Below are 13,941 nucleotides of genomic sequence, written 5' to 3' on the forward strand. Positions count from 1 at the left end.
GGTAAGTGTAGTATACTTATTTATATGATTAGAATAGATATAAAGGTAAATGTTAATTAATTTGTTTAAGATTTTCTTTTACGAATATTTCACCAACATTAATATCTTTTCTCAGCAATATAATACAGATCTTACCCCTGATGGGTCGTGTGTATAGATCTTACCCCTGATGGGTCGTGTGTACAGATCTTACCCCCGATGGGTCGTGTGTACAGATATTACCCCTGATGGGTCGTGTGTACAGATCTTACCCCTGATGGGTCGTGTGTACAGATCTTACCCCTGTTGGGTCGTGTGTACAGATCTTACCCCTGATGGGTCGTGTGTACAGATCTTACCCCTGATGGGTCGTGTGTATAGAACTTACCCCTGATGGGTGGTGTGTACAGATCTTACCCCTGTTGGGTCGTGTGTACAGATCTTACCCCTGATGGGTCGTGTGTACAGATCTTACCCCTGATGGGTCGTGTGTATAGATCTTACCCCTGATGGGTCGTGTGTACAGATCTTACCCCTGATGGGTCGTGTATACAGATCTTACCCCTGATGGGTCGTGTGTACAGATCTTACCCCTGATGGGTCGTGTGTACAGATCTTACCCCTGATGGGTCGTGTGTACAGATCTTACCCCTGATGGGTCGTGTATACAGATCTTACCCCTGATGGGTCGTGTGTACAGATCTTACCCCTGATGGGTCGTGTGTACAGATCTTACCCCTGATGGATCGTGTGTACAGATCTTACCCCTGATGGGTCGTGTGTACACATCTTACCCCTGATGGGTCGTGTGTACAGATCTTACCCCTGGTGGGTCGTGTGTATAGATCTTACCCCTGAAGGGTCGTGTGTACAGATCTTACCCCTGATGGGTCGTGTGTACAGATCTTACCCCTGATGGGTCGTGTGTACAGATCTTACCTCTGATGGGTCGTGTATATAGATCTTACCCCTGATGGGTCGTGTGTATAGATCTTACCCCTGACGGGTCGTGTGTATAGATCTTACCTCTGATGGGTCGTGTTTACAGATCTTACCTCTGATGGGTCGTGTGTACAGATCTTACCCCTGATGGGTCGTGTGTACAGATCTTACCCCTGATGGGTCGTGTGTACAGATCTTACCCCTGATGGGTCGTGTGTACAGATCTTACCCCTGATGGGTCGTGTATATAGATCTTACCCCTGATGGGTCGTGTGTACAGATCTTACCCCTGATGGGTCGTGTGTACAGATCTTACCCCTGATGGGTCGTGTGTACAGATCTTACCCCTGATGGGTCGTGTGTACAGATCTTACCCCTGATGGGTCGTGTGTACAGATCTTATCCCTGTTGGGTCGTGTGTATAGATCTAACCCCTGATGGGTCGTGTGTACATATCTTACCCCTGATGGGTCGTGTGTACAGATCTTACCCCTGAAGGGCCGTGTGTGTATGTCTTACCCCTGATGGGTCGTGTGTACAGATCTTACCCCTGATGGGTCGTGTGTACAAATCTTACCCCTGATGGGTCGTGTGTACAGATCTTACCCCTGATGGGTCGGGCGTGCAGATCTTACCCCTGATGGGTAGTGTGTACAGATCTTACCCCTGATGGGTAGTGTGTACAGATCTTACCCCTAATGGGTCGTGTATATATATCTTACCCCTGATGGGTCGTTTGTACATATCTTACCCCTGATGGGTCGTGTGTACAGATCTTACCCCTGATGGGTCGTGTGTACAGATCTTACCCCTGATGGGTCGTGTGTACAGATCTTACCCCTGATGGGTCGTGTATACAGATCTTCCCCCTGATGGGTCGTGTGTACAGATCTTACCCCTGATGGGTCGTGTGTACATATCTTACCCCTGATGGGTCGTGTATACATATCTTACCCCTGATGGGTCGTGTGTACATATCTTACCCCTGATGGGTCGTGTGTACAGATCTTACCCCTGATGGGTCGTGTGTACAGATCTTACCCCTGATGGGTCGTGTGTACAGATCTTACCCCAGATGGGTCGTGTGTACAGATCTTACCCCTGATGGGTCGTGTGTACAGATCTTACCCCTGATGGGCCGTGTGTACATATCTTACCCCTGATGGGTCGTGTGTACAGATCTTACCCCGATGGGTCGTGTGTACATATCTTACCCCTGATGGGTCGTGTGTACAGATCTTACATCTGATGGGTCGTGTGTACAGATCTTACCCCTGATGGGTCGTGTGTACAGATCTTACCCCTGATGGGCCGTGTGTACATATCTTACCCCTGATGGGTCGTGTGTACAGATCTTACCCCGATGGGTCGTGTGTACATATCTTACCCCGATGGGTCGTGTGTACAGATCTTACCCCTGATGGGTCGTGTGTACAGATCTTACCCCTGATGGGTCGTGTGTACATATCTTACCCCTGTTGGGTCGTGTGTACAGATCTTACCCCTGATGGGTTGTGTGTACAGATCTTACCCCTGATTGGTCGTGTATATAGATCTTACCCCTGATGGGTGTTGTGTATAGATCTTACCCCTGATGGGTCGTGTGTACATATCTTACCCCTGATGGGTCGTGTGTACAGATCTTACCCCTGAAGGGTCGTGTGTATAGATCTTACCCTGGATGGGTCGTGTGTACAGATCTTACATCTGATAGATCGTGTGTACAGATCTTACCCCTGATGGGTCGTGTGTACAGATCTTACCCCTGATGGGTCTTGTGTACAGATCTTACCCCTGATGGGTCGTGTGTACAGATCTTACCTCTGATGGGTCGTGTGTACAGATCTTACCCCTGATGGGTCGCGTGTATAGATCTTACCCCTGATGGGTCGCGTGTATAGATCTTACCCCTGATGGGTGTTGTGTATAGATCTTACCCCTGAAGGGTCGTGTGTACAGATCTTACCCCTGAAGGGTCGTGTGTACAGATCTTACCCCTGAAGGGTCGTGTGTACAGATCTTACCCCTGAAGGGTCGTGTGTATAGATCTTACCCCTGATGGATGTTGAGTATAGATCTTACCCCTGATGGGTCGTGTGTACAGATCTTACCCCTGATGGGTCGTGTGTACAGATCTTACCCCGGATGGGTCGTGTGTACAAATCTTACCCCTGATGGGTCGTGTGTATAGATCTTACCCCTGATGGGTCGCGTGTATAGATCCTACCCCTGATGGGTCGTGTGTATAGATCTTACCCCTGACGGGTCGTGTGTATAGATCTTACCCCTGATGGGTCGTGTGTACAGATCTTACCCCTGACGGGTCGTGTGTACATATCTTACCCCTGATGGGTCGTGTGTACAGATCTTACCCCCAATGGGTTGTGTGAACAGATCTTACCCCTGATGTGTTGTGTGTACAAATCTTACCCCTGATGGGTCGTGTGTACAGATCTTACACCTGATGGGTCGTGTGTACAGATCTTATCCCTGATGGGTCGTGTGTATAGATCTTACCCCTGATGGGTCGTGTGTACAGATCTTACCCCTGATGGGTCGTGTGTACAGATCTTACCCCTGATGGGTCGTGTGTACAGATCTTACCCCGATGGGTCGTGTGTACAGATCTTACCCCTGTTGGGTCGTGTGTATAGATCTTACCCCTGATGGGTCGTGTGTACAGATCTTACCCCTGATGGGTCGTGTGTATAGATCTTACCCCTGTTGGGTCGTGTGTACAGATCTTACCCCTGATGGGTCGTGTGTATAGATCTTACCCCGATGGGTCGTGTGTACAGATCTTACCCCTGTTGGGTCGTGTGTACAGATCTTACCCCTGATGGGTCGTGTGTATAGATCTTACCCCTGATGGGTCGTGTGTACAGATCTTACCCCTGTTGGGTCGTGTGTACAGATCTTACCCCTGTTGGGTCGTGTGTACAGATCTTACCCCTGATGGGTCGTGTGTATAGATCTTACCCCTGATGGGTCGTGTGTACAGATCTTACCCCTGATGGGTCGTGTGTACAGATCTTACCCCTCATGGGTCGTGTGTATAGATCTTACCCCTGATGGGTCGTGTATATAGATCTTACCCCTGATGGTTCGTGTGTACAGATCTTACCCCTGATGGGTCGTGTGTACATATCTTACCCCTGATGGGTCGTGTGTATAGATCTTACCCCTGATGGGTCGTGTGTACAGATCTTACCCCTGTTGGGTCGTGTGTACATATCTTACCCCTGTTGGGTCGTGTGTACAGATCTTACCCCTGATGGGTCGTGTGTATAGATCTTACCCCTGATGGGTCGTGTGTACAGATCTTACCCCTGTTGGGTCGTGTGTACATATCTTACCCCTGATGGGTCGTGTGTATAGATCTTACCCCTGTTGGGTCGTGTGTACAGATCTTACCCCTGATGGGTCGTGTGTATAGATCTTACCCCTGATGGGTAGTGTGTATAGATCTTACCCCTGATGGGTCGTGTGTACATATCTTACCCCTGATGGGTCGTGTGAACATATCTTACCCCTGATGGGGCGTGTGTACATATCTTACCCCTGATGGGTCGTGTGTACAGATCTTACCCCTGATGGGTCGTGTATATAGATCTTACCCCTGATGGGTCGTGTGTACAGATCTTACCCCTGATGGGTCGTGTGTACATATCTTACCCTGATGGGTCGTGTGTATAGATCTTACCCCTGATGGGTCGTGTGTACAGATCTTACCCCTGTTGGGTCGTGTGTACAGATCTTACCCCTGTTGGGTCGTGTGTACAGATCTTACCCCTGATGGGTCGTGTGTATAGATCTTACCCCTGATGGGTCGTGTGTACAGATCTTACCCCTGATGGGTCGTGTGTATAGATCTTACCCCTGATGGGTCGTGTGTACAGATCTTACCCCTGATGGGTCGTGTGTATAGATCTTACCCCTGATGGGTCGGGTGTACAGATCTTACCTTGATGGGTCGTGTGTACAGATCTTACCCCTCATGGGTCGTGTGTATAGATCTTACCCCTGATGGGTCGTGTGTATAGATCTTACCCCTGATGGGTCGTGTGTACAGATCTTACCCCTGATGGGTCGTGTGTATAGATCTTACCCCTGATGGGTCGTGTGTACAGATCTTACAAAATGTACATGTACCTCTGATGGGTCTTGTGTACAGATCTTACCCCTGATGGGTCGTGTGTACAGATCTTACCCCTGATGGGTCGTGTGTACAGATCTTACCCCTGATGGGCCGTGTGTACATATCTTACCCCTGTTGGGTCGTGTGTACAGATCTTACCCCTGATGGGTCGTGTGTATAGATCTTACCCCTGATTGGTCGTGTGTATAGATCTTACCCCTGATGGTCGAGTGTACAGATCTTACCCCTGAAGGGTCGTGTGTATAGATCTTACCCTGGATGGGTCGTGTATACAGATCTTACCCCTGAAGGGTCGTGTGTATAGATCTTACCCCTGATGGGTCGTGTGTATAGATCTTACACCTGATGGGTCGTGTGTATACAAATCTTACCCCTGATGGGTCGTGTGTACAGATCTTACACCTGATGGGTCGTGTGTACAGATCTTACCTCTGATGGGTCGTGTGTACAGATCTTACCCCTGATGGGTCGTGTGTACAGATCTTACCCCTGATGGGTCGTGTGTATAGATCTTACCCCTGATGGGTCGTGTGTACAGATCTTACCCCTGATGGGTCGTGTGTACATATCTTACCCCTGATGGGTCGTGTGTATAGATCTTACCCCTGATGGGTCGTGTGTACAGATCTTACCCCTGATGGGTCGTGTGTATATATCTTACCCCTGATGGGTCGTGTGTATAGATCTTACCCCTGATGGGTCGTGTGTACAGATCTTACCCCTGTTGGGTCGTGTGTACAGATCTTACCCCTGATGGGTCGTGTGTACATATCTTACCCCTGATGGGTCGTGTGTACAGATCTTACACCTGATGGGTCGTGTGTACAAATCTTACCCCTGATGGGTCGTGTGTACAGATCCTATCCCTGATGGGTCGTGTGTACAGATCTTACCCCTGATGGGTCGTGTGTATATATCTTACCCCTGATGGGTCGTGTGTATAGATCTTACCCCTGATGGGTCGTGTGTACAGATCTTACCCCTGATGGGTCGTGTGTATATATCTTACCCCTGATGGGTCGTGTGTATAGATCTTACCCCTGATGGGTCGTGTGTACAGATCTTACCCCTGATGGGTCGTGTGTACAGATCTTACACCTGATGGGTCGTGTGTACATATCTTACACCTGATGGGTCGTGTGTACAAATCTTACCCCTGATGGGTCGTGTGTACATATCTTACCCCTGATGGGTCGTGTGTATATATTTTACCCCTGTTGGGTCGTGTGTACATATCTTACCCCTGTTGGGTCGTGTGTACAGATCTTACCCCTGATGGGTCGTGTGTACAGATCTTACCCCTGATGGGCCGTGTGTACAGATCTTACCCCTGATGGGTCGTGTGTACAGATCTTACCCCTGATGGGTCGTGTGTACAGATCTTACCCCTGATGGGCCGTGTGTACAGATCTTACCCCTGATGGGTCGTGTATATAGATCTTACCCCTGATGGGTCGTGTATATAGATCTTACCCCTGATGGGTCGTGTGTATAGATCTTACCCCTGACGGGTGGTGTGTATAGATCTTACCCCTGATGGGTCGCGTGTATAGATCTTACCCCTGATGGGTCGTGTGTACAGATCTTACCCCTGATGGGTCGTGTGTACAGATCTTACCCCTGATGGGTCGCGTGTATAGATCTTACCCCTGATGGTTCGTGTGTATAGATCTTACCCCTGATGGGTCGTGTGTACAAATCTTACCCCTGATGGGTCGTGTGTACAAATCTTACCCCTGATGGGTCGTGTGTACAAATCTTACCCCTGATGGGTCGTATGTACAGATCTTACCCCTGATGGGTCGTGTGTACAGATCTAACCCCTGATCGGTCGTGTGTACAGATCTTACCCCTGATGGGTCGTGTGTACAGATCTTACCCCTGACGGGTCGTGTGTATAGATCTTACCCCTGACGGGTCGTGTGTATAGATCTTACCCCTGATGGGTCGTGTGTACAGATCTTACCCCTGATGGGTCGTGTGTACAGATCTTACCCTGATGGGTCGTGTGTACAGATCTTACCCCTGATGGGCCGTGTGTATAGATCTTACCCCTGATGGGTCGTGTGTACAGATCTTACCCCTGATGGGCCGTGTGTATAGATCTCACCCCTGATGGGTCGTGTGTACAGATCTTACCCCGAAGGGCCGTGTACAGATCTTACCCCTGATGGGTCGTGTGTACAGATCTTACCCCTGATGGGTCGTGTGTACAGATCTTACCCCTGATGGGTCGTGTGTACAGATCTTACCCCTGATGGGTCGTGTGTATAGATCTTACCCCTGATGGGTCGTGTGTACAGATCTTACCCCTGATGGTCGTGTGTACAGATCTTACCCCTGATGGTCGTGTGTACAGATCTTACCCCTGATGGGTCGTGTGTACAGATCTTACCCCTGATGGGTCGTGCGAAAATACAAAGAGAGCGATAACAAAGAACACGACTCCCGTCAAAGATGTCAGATTCCTGGGTGTTTCCATGGAGATGTCCATTATTATATAGATGACGATAAACAAAGCTGTTCCAATTGCAAGAGGTGTCCGAAATCTGAAGACAAAGACAAAAAGCGAGCAAGGTTTCGTTGTACATGTATAGGGAAAATAAACACTACAGGTACATGTATTGTTGGTATAGAGATTACATATTACAGGTATTGGTTGTAGTATACAGATAGTACACCTTCTTTTTTATCTTTCTTATATATAACTTTAACTTTGTCTATCAGGATATCCCCAACATATCTACGTTCAACCTCTAAGTAATACTTACGCATCGAACATCCTTTGCGATTTGTTGCGGTCTAGAGGGAAACCAAAACAACAGTTGCTGGCATCGAATCGTTTGTAGATAAATTTTACAACGAAGAAAGTGGTGACCAAGACGGTACACACCAGGAGCCGAATCGAACCTTCATCCCCAAACTTGTGAAACATGGCGTAACAGAAATATACAAAGTAAGCTGTCACCAACAACGTGTAGACCGTCCTCCACCAGAAGACGTACCATTTCCGGTATAAGTCAGAGATGGCGGTCTGTAGGACTTTCACACGAGATTTAGTCTGTCCTGAAGTTTGGCTGTGAGACAGTGGAAGGTTTATAGTCACATCGATGTCCTGAATCAAATAGTGGAGTAAAATTTAATTCTTTTTATCGTCTGCAAAGAGTAACGGTCAGTTAAAACATATACTTCCTTATGGTGACAGAAATGGCAAACAATGTATGATAAATTCAAATTGATTGTCTTCTTTGAAAAGTTTTTTGTCCTTTAATTCTCACAAAATTGCAGACACATTGAATAACGTGCGGCCGTTCTCGGCAAAAATAAAGTTCGTTGAAATAAACACAAAATCACAAATTGAATTAATTTCAACATTTTAAAATGTTGAAATTAATTCAATTGACGATTTTGTGTTTATTTCAACGAACTATATATAGTGACGTCAGACAAAACGACGTCATTTAGTGATGACGTCACGAACATTGAGCTAAATATCACTACACAAATGGGAATTTTGTTAGAATTAAAATCTGATAACTTTCTCTTTTGTTTGGTAAAGTATATAGTGACAATGCAGAGCAAATGAAAATACGTCGATATAAACTAACCAAATGAGACCTTTCCTTGGGTACACGTCCATATATAGTCACAGAATAGTAGGGCTATTCAGTACCTCCTTCAATACGAGGGTCACAACATATCAATCATCCCTCGTATAATTCGTTATATTTACATTTGTCTGGCATTGTCACTATATAGTCTGTTTGAGAGCTCTGGCATTGATGTACGTTTAAATGCTATCCATCACGCGCTACACTTATCAGCGTATTAATACAACACAAACCGGAACTACAATATCCAGGAAAATTAAGTTTAACGACAAATTAGTTTGTCAACATTATTTGTTATAAAACATTTGCGCATTACGTTAATAATAAAATGTTTAACAAAATTGAGGTTTTTACAAAAAAAATTATAAACTATTTTGTTTGCCAAAAAGCACGCGACCATGTTCCGGCTGTTCCAACGACTGACAAAAAATCTGCTGACTGGTAAGGCGGGAATTATGAATTTTAAATATGAATTATAGTACTGTATTTAAATTATTTTTTTTAAAGTAGAAGGAATGTAAATATAAGCTTTGAACAGTTTTCACAGTTCAATGCTTAAATAAACGTCAAAGTTATAGCCTCAACAATGTCAAACAATGTATAACAACATCTAATTCGTTATAGCGTAAACAATGTCAAACAATGTATAGCATCTAATTCGTTATAACCTCAATAATGTCAAACAATGTATAGCATCTAATTCGTTATAACCTCAATAATGGCAAACATTGTATAATATCGAATTAGGGGATAGTACGTTGTTTTGAGTGACTATACTGGCGATTAGGACATGGAATTTGGTTTGAACTCGAGACCGATGGGTCGAGAGATTAAACCAAATTTCATGTTCTAATCGCCAGTATAGCCACGAAAAACAACGTACTATCCCCATTCTAACACGTTTACTATCGCATATATTTAGAAACATTGTTTTGCATCGCTACAAGTACGCTGTTAAGTACTGTGACCTCCACTAGTGACGTGTCATACTGTGACGGATTGACCAATCAGAAAGAAGCTTTTAAAGTCGGTCAATTGGCCACGCCTATACCGGCGAGAGTTCGATCTGTATGTTGACGAAGCGGTGTATTTGGATCGTTGTGAAAGTCCTGTTACCGAAGATTTAACGACATATTTGGATTTACATGTCGTTATGCAGTATGCATAACGACATGGGCGTTTTGACAAAGTCAGTGTTGATATGTTTCTACAGGCTCAATCGTTATGTGAAGTTGTGTGCACTTGTTCCATTTCATTTCGCATTTTACTTGGCTAGAGATGCCTACACACGGACGAAACGAACGTTTCAATCAATAAATGACGGTAAGAATGATGCTAACGATTTTTGTTAAATTTATTAAGTTAATTCATTCTTTTCGATTTCTTCACTTTCGATTCCAATCTCATGGATCATCAATCATAAATGGTGCAGAGTGTTAAATTTCGCTACGAGTCGAACTTGACGCCATATTGTTTTGATTAAAAACGGGGCGTGGCTAAACACGATAGATCATGGTTCTATCGCAGATTAGAACATGGCCCGTAACCAATCAAAACACGTGTTGCAAACGAATCGTGTTAGAATTAGTTATAACGTTTAACATTAAATTCGTTATAGCGTAAACAATGTCAAACATTGTTTAACAAAATTCGTTAGCGATGTATATCTATGTATTGCAAACAAAGGAAAATCCTCTGATCGGATATCTTACTGCTTACCGTGTCAACAATGACAAACCCCTGTGTTGTACTGAGACATGTATATTGTAGATACCGTGATTACTTTAAGCATTCATATTTAAATAAATGTGCATAAACAATTGTGTGTCATGCAGGTGTAAAGAGAATAAAATGAATAATTATAAAATACTGTATACTTCGCAGTTGGCCAAGTCGGAATTAGTTCATTGGTATTTAGTTTCGCGCAGCATCTCCTTATAAACATAATTCTCTACCTATCATTGTTTGGATTATAAAAGAGATTATACCATCATTCCAAGACTTGTATATTATTTTATTTGTTCATAATTTCTCTGTCATCCTCTAGGGTGTGATATCTATGTTGACCTCCCGGGTATGTTTTCTCTGTTACCCCTAGGGTGTTAGATATCTGTCACCCCTAGGATGTTAGATATCTGTCACCCCTAGGGTGTTAGATATCTGTCAACCCTAGGGTGTTAGATCTATGTCACCCCTAGGGTGTTAGATCTATGTCACTCCTAGGGTGTTAGATATCTGTCACCCCTAGGATGTTAGATATCTGTCAACCCTAGGATGTTAGATATCTGTCAACCCTAGGCTGTTAGATATCTATCAACCCTAGGATGTTAGATCTATGTCACTCCTAGGGTGTTAGATATCTGTCACCTTTAGGGTGTTAGATATCTGTCACCCCTATGATGTTAGATATCTGTCACCCCTAGGATGTTAGATATCTGTCAACCCTAGGATGTTAGATATCTGTCACCCCTAGGGTGTTAGATCTATGTCACCCCTAGGGTGTTAGATCTACGTCACTCCTAGGGTGTTAGATATCTGTCACCTTTAGGGTGTTAGATATCTGTCACCCTTAGGATGTTAGATATCTGTCACCCCTAGGATGTTAGATATCTGTCAACCCTAGGATGTTAGATATCTGTCAACCCTAGGATGTTAGATATCTGTCACCCCTAGGATGTTAGATATCTGTCAACCCTAGGATGTTAGATATCTGTCAACCCTAGGGTGTTAGATGTCTGTCAACCCTAGGATGTTAGATATCTGTCAACCCTAGGATGTTAGATATCTGTCACCCTTAGGATGTTAGATATCTGTCAACCCTAGGATGTTAGATATCTGTCAACCCTAGGATGTTAGATATCTAGATCTGTCACCCCTAAGATGTTAGATATTTGTCACCCCTAGGGTATGAGTTATCTGTCAACCCCTCGGGTATGACAAAGCACGTGCTAGCAAAAAATACAATGACGTCACGGCATAATGCAATGACGCCACATCGAAAAATTCAATAACGTCACGTGGACATTGTGTTGCATTGTCATATCCTTGACTCTGCGTGAATAAAACCATGATATAGGCGTAATGTAGTGTTAATATAGAGGATTACATAATCTGTCCTAGCTACGTCATCATGATGCATGTATACAAAGTTTAACATACCGTACAGGAGTGGTCAGTCCTTTCCTCTATTATCGGTAAATGGTGCCATTCACTGTCGGCATTTCCAACATTCATTGAGGGACAAGACATTTTGTCTAATGGTAAACAAGCATTGAGTGAGTTCGAAGATACACTGGACGTGATACGCTTTGATTTACACTTAATAACGTGGCAATGAGTGACAGGGCTGACCGACCCATGTCTACTTACACGTGAACTAAAGAGGAATATATTCAATCTATTGGCAAAATGTCAACCTGCATTTCTTTAGAGCTGTGTATCTGTAGGATCGTACCGCAATTAGTAATGTACAACAAGTGACCAGCTTTTAAAATGTAAAAGTATATTGTCTCTTAGATCAAACATCATCTATACAGGTGTACCGTGACGGTACCTATACGGGTGTACCGTGATGACATAAATATAGGTGTACCGTGACCACATCTATACAGGTGTACCGTGACGACATATATACAGGTGTACCGTGACGACATCTATAAAGGTGTATCGTGACGATACCTATACAGGTGTATCGTGACGACATCTATATAGGTGTACCGTGATGACATCTATATAGGTGTACCGTGATGACATCTATATAGGTGTACCGTGACGACATCTATATAGGTGTACCGTGACGACATCTATGCAAACATACCAGCTTTATGATCGTAGACCAGACTATCATACCCACCAGCTTTGTGATCGTAGACCAGACTATCATACCCACCAGCTTTATGATCGTAGACCAGGCTATCATACCCACCAGCTTTGTGTTCGTAGACCAGACTATCATACCCACCAGCTTTGTGTTCGTAGACCAGACTATCATACCCACCAGCTTTGTGATCGTAGACCAGACTATCATACCCAACGACTTTGTGATCGTAGACCAGACTATCATACCCACCAGCTTTGTGATCGTAGACCAGGCTATCATACCCAACGACTTTGTGATCGTAGACCAGGCTATCATACCCACCAGTTTTGTGATCGTAGACCAGGCTATCATACCCACTAAATTTGTGATCGTAGACCAGGCTATCATACCCACCAGTTTTGTGATCGTAGACCAGGCTATCATACCCACCAGCTTTGTGATTATAGACCGGGCTATCATACCCACCAGCCTTGTGATCGTAAACCAGGCTATCATACCCACCAACTTTGTGATTATAGACCAGGCTATCATACCCACCAGCTTTGTGATCGTAGACCAGGCTATCATACCCACCAGCTTTGTGATCGTAGACCAGGCTATCATACCCACCAGCTTTGTGATCGTAGACCAGGCTATCATACCCACCAGCTTTGTGATCGTAGACCAGGCTATTATACCCACCAGCTTTGTGATCGTATACCAGACTATCATACCCACTAGCTTTGTGATCGTAGACCAGACTATCATACCCACCAGCTTTGTGATCGTAGACCAGGCTATCATACCCACCAGCTTTATGATCGTAGACCAGGCTATCATACCCACCAGCTTTGGGATCGTAGACCAGGCTATCATACCCACCAGCTTTGTGATCATACACCAGGTCATCATACCCACCAGCTTTGTGATCGTAGACCAGGCTATCATACCCATCAACTTTGTTATCGTAGACCAGGCCATCATACCCATCAACTTTGTGATCGTAGACCAGACTATCATACCCACCAAATTGTGATCGTAGACCAGGCTATCGTACCCACCAGCTTTGTGATCGTAGACCAGGCTATCGTACCCACCAGCTTTGTGATCATAGACCAGGCCATCATACCCACAAGCTTTGTGATCGTAGACCAGGCTATCATACCCACCAACGTTGGGATCGTAGACCAGGCTATCATACCCACCAGCTTTGTGATCGTAGACCAGGCCATCATACCCACCAGCTTTGTGATCGTAAACCAGGCTATCATACCCACCAGTTTTGTGATCGTAGACCAGGCTATCATACCCACCAGTTTTGTGATCGTAGACCAGACTATCATACCCACCAGTTTTGTGATCGTAGACCAGGCTATCATACCCACCAGCTTTGTGATCGTAAACCAGGCTATCATACCCACCAGCCTTGTGATCGTAGACCAGACTATCAT

The 13,941-nt window shown here is 44.9% G+C and overlaps 1 protein-coding gene across 1 annotated transcript in view; it reads right to left on the reverse strand.

Moving 5' to 3' along the window:
- Positions 1-8,015, reverse strand: part of LOC117343406 (solute carrier family 28 member 3-like) — a 43,837-nt gene extending 35,822 nt beyond the window's left edge. The window contains exons 1-2 of the mRNA XM_033905748.1: positions 7,852-8,015; positions 7,476-7,629 (exon numbers count right to left, since the gene is read on the reverse strand). Of these exons, the coding sequence (XP_033761639.1) occupies positions 7,476-7,629; positions 7,852-8,015 (318 nt within the window). The remainder of the gene's footprint in view (positions 1-7,475; positions 7,630-7,851) is intronic.
- Positions 8,016-13,941: the final 5,926 nt, after the last annotated feature.

Source organism: Pecten maximus, chromosome 15 (assembly GCF_902652985.1).
Source record: "Pecten maximus chromosome 15, xPecMax1.1, whole genome shotgun sequence".
Taxonomy (NCBI): domain Eukaryota; kingdom Metazoa; phylum Mollusca; class Bivalvia; order Pectinida; family Pectinidae; genus Pecten; species Pecten maximus.